Source organism: Solanum verrucosum, unplaced genomic scaffold (assembly GCF_900185275.1).
Source record: "Solanum verrucosum unplaced genomic scaffold, falcon-dt-bn FXZP01000031.1, whole genome shotgun sequence".
In the NCBI taxonomy this organism is placed as follows: Eukaryota; Viridiplantae; Streptophyta; class Magnoliopsida; order Solanales; family Solanaceae; genus Solanum; species Solanum verrucosum.
Window position 1 is genome coordinate 1,863,143 of NW_026020194.1, and position 13,697 is coordinate 1,876,839.

The 13,697-nt window shown below is 33.3% G+C and overlaps 2 protein-coding genes across 2 annotated transcripts; one reads left to right on the plus strand and one right to left on the minus strand.

Moving 5' to 3' along the window:
- Positions 1-522: 522 nt before the first annotated feature.
- LOC125829478 (uncharacterized) lies at positions 523-2,307 on the plus strand. The gene is given in 3 exon segments (XM_049508692.1): positions 523-981; positions 984-1,223; positions 1,315-2,307. Coding segments are annotated over 3 exon segments (1,512 nt in total). The 5' UTR covers positions 523-587; the 3' UTR covers positions 2,193-2,307.
- A 2,952-nt stretch (positions 2,308-5,259) lies between these two features.
- Positions 5,260-13,162, minus strand: LOC125829464 (low affinity sulfate transporter 3-like). Its single transcript, XM_049508674.1, has 12 exons — positions 12,658-13,162; positions 12,535-12,583; positions 12,237-12,444; positions 11,975-12,146; positions 11,799-11,867; positions 10,710-10,940; positions 10,024-10,150; positions 8,346-8,632; positions 7,267-7,460; positions 6,083-6,174; positions 5,880-5,956; positions 5,260-5,617 (listed from the first exon to the last, which is right to left on the minus strand). The coding sequence occupies exons 1-12, from the start codon at positions 13,075-13,077 to the stop codon at positions 5,474-5,476; spliced, it is 2,070 nt and encodes a 689-aa protein (XP_049364631.1). The 5' UTR covers positions 13,078-13,162; the 3' UTR covers positions 5,260-5,473.
- Between the last annotated feature and the right edge of the window lie 535 nt (positions 13,163-13,697).

Genomic DNA, 13,697 nt, shown 5'->3' on the forward strand with positions numbered 1-13,697 from the left:
TCAGTATATGTTTTCACATTTTCGATATTTCAATTCGATTTTCGGTATGTATTTTTGTATTTTTCAGTATAATCGAAATATATTATATTATAATATATATTAATATTATATTAATTATTAATATTAAATAATAAATATTATAGGCCAACAAAATAAAAATTAGGTCATCACTGTCAACTTTTCAGCAATCAGCAGTGCACCGCCGCACTTCCCGCCGACCGCCGCGACCAGCAGCAGCCAACCAGTCCAGGTATGATATATGATTATTTTTTGTTTTCTTGATTTCTATTTTCTTCTTCCGTTTTTTTTTTTTTTTTTTTTTGTTTTTTTTCTGATTTTCGCTTTTAGTTGGTGTGTGAATTGTGAAACCGAACCGAAATAATTCGATTTGGTATTCTGTACAACAAATGCAAGAACCGAAAACCGAAAAAACTGAAAAAAAAATGAAACCCAACAAATGCAATACAATATGCAGTTCTCCATCACTTTTTCAAGTGTTTATAGTCCACCAGAAGGCAATAAAAGTTGTTTTAGCGAACTGACCCTTATCATTTATTTGATCATTTTTCTGCATTCCTTTTTAGATAATGGATGATAAAGTTGTACCGGAGCTTACGGTAGATGATAAAATTGTAGCAGAGGTTACAATCCCGGAAAATGTTGCCAAAGAATTATTACTTGTGTCAAACTCATCTTCTTTAGAAACGGCATTCGAGAAGCTGATAGAACTTGCCAAGGAGGAGGGTGGGCGGTTAGATCTGTCGTCCAAGAATGTTGTCACCACTGTCCTCCATCTCTGCCAGTCTCTGTCATCTATCTCTTACCGTCAGCTGCTTTTATCGTCTCTTAAGGTACTTAGAAATCTGTGTGCTGGGGAAATAAGAAATCAGAATGAGTTTCTTCAACAAAGAGGAGTTGAAATTGTTGTGGATGTTATTACATCTGTAGGACTTACTCCTGATACTGATTGTATGATTATTCGAGTGGGCTGCAACTTCTAGGAAACTACTCAGTGGGTGGGGGAGAACGTCAATGTGACGTGTGGTACCAATTGTTTCCTCATAAGTTCTTGAAGATTGCTAGAGTTAGAAGCCGGGAAATATGTGATCCTTTATGTATGGTCATTTACACTTGCTGTGATGGTACGGATGGACTGCTAACAGATTTATGTTCGGAACAAGGGTTTCCCATTCTGATAGAAATTTTGCGGACTGCATCAGCTGGTAAAGATCAGAATTTTGTAACTTCTGATATATTCAAAACTTTTGTTATTTGATTATTATGGTAAGCTTATGCTTTCATACTCTTTTGCAGTTGATCTTAAAGAAGTTTGGTTAAAGTTGTTACTCTCAAAACTTTGCATTGAGGGCTCCTACATCTCATCAATTTTCTTCAAATTACATTCATTTCCTTCCATTCAGAACATTGGTGTTGTTACACATGCAACTGATCAATTTGTTATTGAGCAGCCTTATCTGTTGAGTATACTTTCAGAAATCGTGAATGACCAAATAGAGCATATTGTTGTTTCTCATGATTTTGCTCTAAGTATCTTTGGGATATTGAAGAATGCTTTTGTGGTTGTTGACTTTTCAATAAGAGGGAAAAGTGATCTTCCGGTGGGGTTTGCTCCTATTGATGTTCTAGGATACTCTCTCACCATCTTGAGAGATATTTGCGCTTCTGATCACATGACAAGCTCTAAGGAAGAAAGTTCAAAGGATGTCGTGGACGGACTTGTTTCCTCTGGGCTTATTGAATTTCTTTTGAACTTGCTTCAGGATCTTGAACCTCCAACGACATTTAGGAAAGCAATGAAGCAGGATCAGATAACGGAGGGGATAATATCTTCTTCATTTAGGTGTTGTCCATACCAAGGTTTCCGGAGAGATATTGTTTCCATCATTGGGAATTGTGCTTATAGGAGAAGGTACGTCCAAGATGAGATTAGGGATAAAAATGGGATCCTTTTACTGCTACAACAGTGTGTTATAGATGAAGATAATCCTTTCTTAAGGGAGTGGGGAATCTGGTGTGTGCGAAACCTATTGGAAGGGAATGCAGAAAACCAAGGGGCTATTACTGATTTGGAGCTTCAAGGAACCGTAGATGTTCCAGAACTTGTTAGACTTGGGATTCGAGTAGAAGTTGATCCCGTAACTCGACGCACAAAGCTTGTGAATGCCTCATGATATGTCAAGATATGAAAGTAAAAGTTGCCACTTCTGGAGTTTGACAAACTGATTGTTCAGGAGACTTGTTTTTTGGTTTGCTTAAGATTGATTGACATGTTCAGGGATGTCCATAAGAGGTAACACACGACTTCATCTTACCACATTTTTAGTAATAACTTATACTTTACCTCATAGATTGATAGGTTTCAGTTTGTATAATTAGTGGAAAAACTTAATATTATTAGACTTGTACTGTTCAAATTCCTTGTGTATAAAATCTACCCATATGCCATTAAGTATTAGTAACTAATTTTTTGGAACTTCCATTACAATGGGCTCAAAAGTGAACCTAGTTGAAATTTTGTGATTGGTGTAAAGTTTTAGTGGTAGAAAGAGTTAGATTTGATGAAAGATATCATGGGTTGCTAAAAATTTCTGATAGAAGTCCTGTTTTAGTTAATTGCTTCTTTATGGATACGTCCACCTCTGGCGCTGTATAATTGTAAAATAATGTTGTATTACCAGTTAGCTGCATTTCTTCTATCTTTCCTAATTTTCGCTTGTGGATCCTACTTTCACTTATTTCATACATATTCCGCGCTAGAGGCTAATTCATCCTGTCATTTCTGGTAGGAATCATTAGCAACTTTCATGTTCAGAGAAGTGCATTGACTGACTAACACCTGAGTTTTTATATTTATTCTCTAGGCTAGAGGTAAGACTCAAGAAGTGCACTTCCTGCCTTTTACACCTGTCAACAAGCGCACAACTATTACTTACATAGACTCGATGGCAATTGACATAGGGCTAGCAAATGTGACTTGAAAAGGTGAGCCATAACATGACAATCATAAGACTTCTTACTACAAGAATAGTATGACTCTTAATTAGATGAATAACTGTACATCATATTAATAATAAAAAATGGGATTCTCCTACATACAACTGATAAGTTTAGAACATCTTAAAGGGTGTCTACTGCCGGTGCTTGCTTGACCCAAACTAAAGGATAATTTCTCGAGATAGCTTTGCTGCAAATGTATTGAAACCTTTTTTTTGTAGTTGTAATCTTGAGATTCTGTTGCATCACTGTTTTTAATTGTGCATTAGGATTCTAAAGACTTTTTATCCAAGTGACCTTAAAGCATCCTAGCTTTCTTTTGTCCTGTTTTGGTCAATTCATTATGAACTTGACTCTAGGTTGAACTCATGAAATTCACTTGAGCAATGCTTGAGCTTGATTCTCAGCTATGTACTTGGAACCACATAGTTCTGAGAGAAAAGGAAATCTTCTCTTGTAATCTGGCTGTGATAAGATCATGCAACTTAAGAAGCCATATACTTGAACTTGAGAAATTGAAAACTCAAGTGCCAAAAATAAAGGTCACTGTATTTTATTTCTGAAATAGCTTAAATAGAAAAGCTGTTGTGTATGTCTTAGAGTTCTTTTTTGTGTCGGCCAGCCAATGCCTCGACCTCCACATGTTTTTATTTTACCCCTTTTTTACTTTTTTCACCTTTCTCTAAAGAAAACTTTGATGGGGTCACTCCAGTCATTACACAAGTGCAAAGTCAGGTTTCTGGAATTTGAGAAGCATCCTAAAGAATTGAATTCCAAGAAGTAGCCTAGTGTTCAGTAAAAATCTTGTTTTTATTTACAATCTTTTTATCTTCGCAGAACTTTTTATTACTCCCTCAGATCGAGTCTCATTAGTTGATCATAGTATTGCGAAAATAATGCAGCAAAAGCTACCTTAAAGTCCATTTTACTTGCAAGAATTATTAATATGCTTTTTTTTCTTTTCTTATAGCTTACTTCAAATTTAGATCTTGCAAGTCAAAATCCCTTTTGTCAATTGCCCCTCTCATTAGTAACAGCAAAAAAATTTCCCAAGATAACGCAATCCCTACCTGAACCTGAAACAGAAGATGACACAAGATAACCTCAAGCTTCTCTTTAATGGCAAATACTAAAAAGTTCCCTCCTTTCTTCTTTGTTCTCTTCTGTTGCTGCTTCATCTCCACATCAAGTTCAAATTTTGTACCAGGTAACATATTTGAAACAATCTTGGGAAAAAAAAACACGTCTTTTTTTTTTTGTGGGGTTTCTTGGTTTTGTGTTTTCTTTCTTATGAATATGGTTCTTAATGTGTTGCAGAGATAAAAATGCAGCAAGACAAAAATGAGCCATATGTGGGAGTGGACATAGGTCAGATGTTTCCAATTTGCTTTCACCTGCAGACTTGGTTGCTTTTTTGCAATTACAGAAGATAACACACATAAGGCTTTATGATGCTGACCGTGATATACTCAAAGCACTAGCTAAGACCAAAATCAGGTAGTGGTGGAGGACAAGGACGAGGTAGAAATACTAATGATGAGAATGGTGGTGGTTCTGGTTATGGTGAAGGAGAAGGCAGTACTGGATATGGTGGCAATTATAGTAATAAAATGGTGGCATTGGAATGTGATTTTGTATGGGTATGGGATTTGGTTTTGGCATAGGAACAGGTACAGTAAGTGAAAATTCTAGTCCTGTTGATGAAGCTAGCAATAATGGTGAAAGACAACCTTAAAGTCTCTCAGTGCCAACTTTGCTCAACCTTAAAGCCATGTAAATTGTATTTGTTTTTTATTTCCTGCTCTAGTATTATTAAAGACAATAATTCGGATAAGATCACTGAAACAGAGAGATTCATGAGTCACAATTGTATTGTACAATGCCACAATGAGCAAAAGTATGCTGTCTTTGCATATTCATTTCAATAAAAGGAACTTTTACCATTTTTCTTCTTTTGTTTTTCCTATTTTGGTTGTATGATTGAACCAAAGTAGTTAGGGAGTGTACTTGATTTAATTTTTTATGATAGATGATTTCAAGGAGTTTTGCCCATGTTGAATAGCCTATTGATCAACATCAGAGTTCAAAATAGCATTCAGATATATGGTTTTTGATCTTATATATATGCTCTGTCACTGTGAAAGTATAGCAATATGTTCAACAAAAGTTCACACTGAGCAGTATTCAAAGCATATATAACAGATTGAAACTTCAAACATACACATATATTATAACATGATATCATAATGTTCAATTCAAGCTAAGATTGAACGCCACAACTTAATTCGTTCTTACATGACAGGGAGCAATAATACTATTAGCTCCTTTTTATTATTGTCCTCTTGAATATATACACACAAAAGGAGAATCAAATATTGATCGATTCACCATTGAGAACATTAACTTCAAAAAGACGAATATTGTGGTGTTCTAACATTGGCAGATCAAACAACAAGTTTCAAATAGGAAGCATGTTCATACTAGTCAAACATGCCTCAATGGCTTCACCAATGGTCAAAAAGACCCTCCCTTCAATTTTCTTCAAAAAATTGGCTAGCCTTAATTTGTGTATCACATGCCACCTTGGGTTAGCTAGTGCCAACTGCAAAACAAACATAAACATTAATTGATTCATGTTGTGTACATTGAAAAACACCATTTATTCAGATACTTTTTTGATTGCTACAACGAAATGTTATTATAGATGTAACATGTCAAATTGGTTTCAAAGAAAACTTGACGCTGTTGTTGTGAAATGTTGTTATAGAGGGTGAATTTCATTGAGAGGCCTGACCGCACGTACTTATTGTTCATTTTTTCTTTTTCATGAATTAGACATATAATTGAAGAGGATTAATAGTCACCTGCATTCCATTTGATTCTAGGTCATTTTGCAGGTCCTCAAGAGCAGCTATGCTAGATGTGTCAATGTTGAGCAAATCTACATCCATTAACATTTCAATATGATTGAATGTTAGTCAACAAGCTTCTTCAAGAACTATATATAGACAATAACTTATGCCATCATAAATTACACCAAACAAGCTTTAGCTTGGACAATACTTACTTGACATGTCAAGAATAACTAGTTGCACTCTATTTTGATTAGCACTTCCCATGACACCCTCATCTTGTTCTTCCAGTGCTAAGTTTAATATCCTGGATAATAAACAACAAATTAAAGGCATTAAGATCACACTACTACAAAAGAGATATTTAGTGGTAATAAAATTTTCTTTTAGTGGCAATATTTATTTTCGCAAAAGCATTTAGCACTATTTGAGTTATTGTCATTACATTTAAAGTCGTTAAAGCCTTCAGCTACATTTATATATATAAAGTGTTGGTTATAAATACTCATATTTATTATTACCGCTAAATATAATATAGCGATAATTATATTGTTGCCGCTAAATCCTTTATTTGTTATAGTCAATAGATATAAGAGAAAAAAGACAAACAGAATAATATACTCATAACATAATTAACTTGTTCGATTGCATAGAATGGGAGTAAGGGTGTCAAATTTTAATACGCATAATATATAAATATGTCGTTTAACTTGACTTTAGGTGACATCTATGTTCTCTAACTTTGGAGGTGCACAAGTAGACACTTTAACTTGTGGCATAATACACGTAGGATGCGCAGGACATAAAAGTGTCATGTAGGACGCCAGTACGTATGACAAATTTGCATATCTATTTGTTCAATTTTATACAAGTTTAAGTGTCTACTTGAGCACACCCAAATTTAAAGAGCATAAATGCCAATTATAGGCAAGTTACTGAACATATTTATATATTATGCCAAATTTAATACATGAAAATGTAACTCACCCAACCTACTCAAATGTTTGATTATAAACCAAGTTAGTCCATTTTTAAAGTTGGCCAATTTGGGTAACCTATATTGCCCAAATAATACAAATAAAGTTAATATATCAAAATATTGTAAATAATTTTTTGGGGTTTGCTTAGAATATAATAACAACACTTATAAATAAAAGATAATGCTTTTGTTAGTTTGATTTGGTAATTAAAGAAATTTATTTTATTAAAAAATGATTTGAGTAGGACAAATTGGATTATAACTCATTGTTAAGCCCAAATTGACCTATATATATCCATCTTGACTAGTTTTAAGCAGATTATATATGACCCAATCTATTTTAATTGGTAAAAATTTAATCCAATCCGCTTATTTGACAGTCACATAATAAGATGGTTATTTATAATTTTGAGGGCATACCTTCCTCTAATAAAGTTGGCATTTGCAAAACAAAGCAAAGCAGATTTGACTCTAACAATAAGAGCCCCAGGAGTTGTTGTAGCTACGGGATATTGTTCCACATCTCCAAACAAATCACTTCCTGGAAGCCTTCCTAGTTTTTCTGTCCCAGGCTGGATTGAGTTCAAAATTATCTTTGCAAATGATATACCAACCTGAAATAACATTTAACATGTATAAACTAGGAAGATCGATCATACGTTTTAAAAGTTTAATCGCATAAATATTGTGACATATTTAATTAATAGTTTCTTACTTTGTGATTATGATTTCTAGTTATTGATGCTTAAAAACTTATTGAGAGTGATCATATTCATGTTTGTCATCACATATTTTAATATTATAGGATGAATTAAGGTGTAAAATAAGAAAACCATTTGTGGAGGTTTTAAAAGCTTGAAATTGACAAAAGAATTTTGTTATTAGTTGAAATTTTTGACAAATTGATGATTGAGGTTTGTTGAGGATGTCATTATGAAGTTGTGGTTAAAATTTAAAGTTATTCTATTCAGATTTGAGCTATCTGGTGATGTTTTTGACCCATTTCTGATCGATTTCTATGGGTTAGATTTCGTAAGAGGCGAAACACAATTTTTATATAAGTTTGTAAAATGTTTTACAAATATATAAAAGTGTGTATAAACACCTCTTATAGAGTATTATTATTATTCATTTTTATACAAGATGGATACATTATTTACAGTTATGTATTAATCTATATATCTAGGGATTAACTATGCAAGATTTAATTATTGATTATTTCATTTTTTATCCTGCATAAAATTATACACATATTTCCTCAAAATTATATGTATATTAGTTATGCGAGTTTTTAATTTGTTAACCGTATTAGGCGTGTTTAATTTTATACATAGCAAAAAACTACCACCAAACATGATATTAGTTATGCATGTGATAACAATGTAGCTCCTAACCAGCTACCAAACCACCTCTAATTGTATAATATTGTATATCGGATGTATAAATAATACTTTTTCCTAAACACAAAGTTGTACAAAATTGAAGAAGAAGTTACATACCGCAAGGAGAAGGCCAATCTCAACAGATACAAAAAGGACACCAAGAAAAGCAGCAGCACAAGCAAGAAAATCCATCTTATCAACTTTCCATATGTATTTAGCTTCACTTATGTTGATGAGTCCAGGCAAAGCAGAGAGAATAATAGAAGCTAAAATGGCTACTGGAGTGAAGTACAATAGCCTAGTGCAAAATTCAAGTGATATAAGCACTGTTATAGCCATCACTATGTTGGACACTGCTGTTTCACAACCAGCACTGAAATTCACTGCTGTTCTTGAGAATGACCCTGCAATTGCATGCAGCATTTAGTACATTGTCAATCATATAATATTTGGAAAAACTACATAATTAGACATACTTTATAACTATATATACGGTTATAATCTATATTTTCAAAATATTATGTATCATTCCACTTATTAAGAGTTTCCTATCATTTGTTGAGGAAGATACACTTAGATACATGTATTTTTGCTACAATATGCACTAAAATAGGGAGAGAGGCGAGGAAGATTCGTTATGTATCCTAGATACATGTGAATCACATGACTAGATACACATTAGATACATGTATATGTATTTATCTGGTGTGATTCGCAAGTATCTGGGATACCAGATAAATAAGAGAGGCGAGGGAGGCGAGCGAGATTGTATGTATCCCAAATACATGCGAATCCACTGGGATACAATGAATCTAGAACAAATTACACTTAATTTTGACCCCATGTATCCTGAGATACATGTTTCTGGACGCACCAAAATCTGATAAGATACGTAATATTGCAAACTAGAGTGTATCTAAGAAATTAGCTTCTAAATTAGTGGGACTTATGTACGTTCCCATAATATTTTTGACATTTTCAACTATACACTGAAAACAAAGAATAGAAAAGAAACAAAAGGTCCTAGCCCAACTTGTTTCTACAAGATCATGACTATTTATGGTTAATTAACATTTATTATCACCTCCATTTATTATTTAATTTAGATAACTAATGTAATTTGATATAAACATTGAGCGTGACTAAATTGTATCTCTTGTACTTTTTCGCTCTTGTATTGCATACATTCATTCACAATACAAAAATACAAGATAATACAAGATTGTAGGTTGATATAACCATTAGAGTGATACAATTGCTACAAGTATTTCCCTCCTATTTATTCATTCCCTGAATTGTATGTCTTGCTATGGAGTATCATACAATGAAATATAGAATTCAAAGATAGGTGGGGAGGGAGGGGGGGTGAGAGATCGAGAGAGAGAGGGGGGGGGGGGAGAAGGACGAGAAAGGGAAAGAAGGTAGTGAGAAAGGCAAGAGGGAGAGGGATAGAGGGTAGTGAGAGAGAAAAGAGAGAGGTGAGCGAGATTGGGAGAGATGCTAGAAAAAGTGAAGTATAGATATAAAATGTAATTTTAAAAAAATATAACTATGATTATTAAATATATAATACATGTTTGCTATATCATTAAAATACTCCTATTATATTTTTCAATTTTACATTTAAATCATCTCGATTATGCATTTCATTGAAGTTGGGATGAGACAAACTTTGGTAAGTAACAAGTTGGAAGCAATTTAATAAGTAATAAAAGAAGTTAAAAAAATATGAAGGAAAATTATAAACATTCTTATTTGTAAATTATAATTAATAAGTAATAAATAAAAGACTGACCAGTTGCAACATAACAAGAAGTTAATGATCCAGTAATGTTCATAACACCCATAGCCAGCATTTCCTTGTTTCCATCAAGACGGTATCCTTTCATAGTAGCGAAAGATCGTCCAACTGCAATAGCTTCCTGTACGTTCAACATAATTAAGAATCTTTTTTTTTTTTTAAATTTAATAAACTACAATAACTAAGCTCAACCGTCACTATCACTAGTCATCGTTTACAATAACCACCTTATATTACCACAATAACTACCACCAATGATCACCACTATCATTTAGTATCACTATCGCCAGCTTTGTCTGTCATCATTCACCACCATCACTAACTATCACTATCATCTACCGCTATTATATTCTTAGTTGTCACCACTATCAACCAGTTAGTACTATCAACACTAGAGCACCACCATTAGTCAATACCATCTCAAATCGACACTCACAACCATCAACCACTAGTCATCACCACCATCAATAACCTTATAATTTTAGAAACGGAAAAGATTTTATCAATTAATATTAAATTAATTTAGTATTTTATTAAATTTTAAATAGATATGATTTTTTTTTGCACATTCTAATATTGAAAAAACAAACAATCTTTAGTAGACAACTCTTAATATTTAGATATATATTCAGATTCAAATATCTTAACCTTAATAAAACAACGCTTCAATCATAACGTACCGTGAGTGCGACAAGTGCAACAATTAGCCCAATTTTGGCAGCTTCAGCAGTATGTGGACTATTGAATTGTAATTCATGGAGTGAACTTGGGTTCAACCCTCCAGTGATGTGTTTCACTATCTTAACTCCATGTTTATCAGCTCTTGTCAAGAAAACAAGTAATGTTGACATTATTACAGACAGCAGTGGTGCCATTGCAGCTAACCAGAACAGTTTCTTGTACTTTCTTGCCTGAAAATATCAACATGGTGTTCAAAAAATGATAAATGTTCTTAAGTATAGACCAAAACACATGGTAGATAATATTTTATGCTCAGAAGCGAAGCCAAAATTGAATTTTGGGGTCATTTGATTCGTAGACAAAGTTGTTCGGGGATTATAGTCCTGAACTCCTGATATTATAATTTCGGGACTAATAATATCAAGTTGAGTGGGATATCCCAAATTGAGGTTGAGATTAAATTTATACCTACACATTTGGTTGAATGTATAAATTCATCTCAGACTAAATTTATACTTTCAACCAAACAAAGTATAATTTTAATCTCAAACTTAATCTTGAAATTTCCACCTTATCGTGTGTACCAAACGACCCATTAAAGTTTATGGGTTCTGCCTTCTAAATTTGCCACATATAGTCACAATATATAATGATTTTTAAATAAAAATACAAAATTTAAACAAAGATAAATGATTCATTCCAACTCGTAAGTAACTCTGTCCCTACTCCTATTCGAAATAACTAAATTATCACAACTTTTGATAGTATTTCTGCTTTTAGCATTTTTTTTCTACAACTTTTTAAGACTTACGCCAATACTATCACAACTTTTCATTTAATCCACTAAAGTTGACCTTCTTCATTCAGTCTGGGATGGATAAAGAGTACAGATAAGATTAGAGTCGGATTCAGAATTTAAATTTTATGAGTTAACCTTTAAGATTTTTCTTACTGAAATCTATTAAATTTTTATAATTATCGATTCACACCTACTATTTATTGTGAATTCTTTACCCTATAAATTTATATTCCGCTTCAAAAATACGGTGAGTGAAACTACAGCTATAAAAAAGGATATAGTTACTTGCCAGATAGTACTTGGTAGAAAGGATGAAGATCAGAAATGAACTCCCAATTATAAAGCTATAAGAATTCAACTGCCAAAAAAAAAAAAAAACATAACATTAAAATTAGCTGATCTTATATATAGCTAATACAAAAAATATTAATTGAGAAAGACAAAAAAGGAACAAATTGAATTTACAGTATGCATTGATTTGCAAATAGAAGTCAAGACAGAGATAATATCTGTCTTGTTTGTAAAATTTGAAATCCCAAGCAGTGATTTGAGCTGTTGTAGTCCAATCACACAAGCAGCACCAGCCATAAAACCAACAATAGCAGCATGTGACAGAAAATCAACCAGAAATCCCAACCTGTAATTAACCAGTGAGAATTTTTATCAAGCTATTCAAAAGAGGTAAACTCACGAAGAAATCAAGGAGGTAAACATCTACTTATATTACCTAAGTAGTCCAAAAGCAGCTTGAAAAGCACCCGCGAAGAAGGTAACAGTAAGCACGAGTTTTCGATATGCAATTGGATTAGTGGTAGGATCTTCAAGTTTCGGAATCATTGAGGACAAGAGTAGTGAAACAACAGCAACTGGTCCAATTGCTATATCTCTTGAACTTCCCATCATAGCGTAAATAAGTGGCGGAATAACACTTGTGTCTGATGAGGAATTAATAGACAAAATTGTTAGTAATATGTTTTAGTCGTCTAATTTCATAACGATTTAGCTAGTATAAAAGAATCACTTACATAGGCCATATTGAGGATCAAGTTTTGCAAGAGTCGCGTAGCCAATGCTCTACATGAATAACGAAAAGATCAATATTGAAACAGGACAGATGTTATTAGTGGAAATTTAGTTAATTAAGTTACCTGAGGGATGCAAAGGCTTGCAAGAGTTAAACCAGCCAAGATGTCCCTTTTGAATTTTGTGACATTATATTCTTTACACCAAGAAAGTGGTGGAAATATAACGTTGAGAATCGAAACGAGTGTAGGAACAGGATGCTTTCCAAGGCATTGAATCTTGTTTTCAAGAGGACAGAGTAGTGTTTTCTTGAATGAAGTTTTCAGATTAGATAACAGTCCTGGTGGTTCGGGCACATTAAGTACCCAATCGCGCCTTCTCTGAGAAGCCACGGGTGTTTGAAGTGTTTGGGAGAACACAGAAAGTTGTACTTTCTCACTCTCAGCAAAAGATTGAAGTGTTTGGGAGAACTCTTTTGTGTTTGATGGATCAGTATTTGGTGTAAACTGTGAAGACTCTGTCTCACCTTCTCTTGTTACCGCCATCTTCTTCGTTTCTCTTTAGAGGAATGATTTCAAGATGAAGTTAATAGCTTGCTAAGGCTTCAAAGTGAATTGAAAACCTTTGACAGAGCTGAAGTTTTTCAAACCATACCTTCCAACTATTTAAAAGGCTTCATTAACTTGGAAAAATATTAATTTTCTGACTAAAATTTATTCTAAAGAAAGTGAATATTATCTCAAAAGAAAACATATTTTTCTTTTACTTTATCATCCTTTTTAGGGCTAGTAAAGGGATTTGACTTGCGCGCAAGAGAAATGAGTTGTAAGGTAAATTGCCCCAACAAATAAGTCAAATATTCTCAAGTCCCTCGTACATATAATTTTAAGACATAATATATAAATATGCCTTTTAACTTGACTTCAACTGACATCTATGCCCTCCAACTTTGGGTGTGCACAAGTATACACTTAAACTTATATAAAATTAAATAAGTAGACACACATGTCCTATGTGGCATAATACACGTAGGACGCCACGTAGGACACAAGATTGTCACGTAGGACGCCATGTAGGATGAATGTATCTATTTGTTCAATTTTTATACAAGTTTAAGTGTCTGTTTGTCACACCCAAAGTTAAAAGTCATAATTGTCACTTGTTA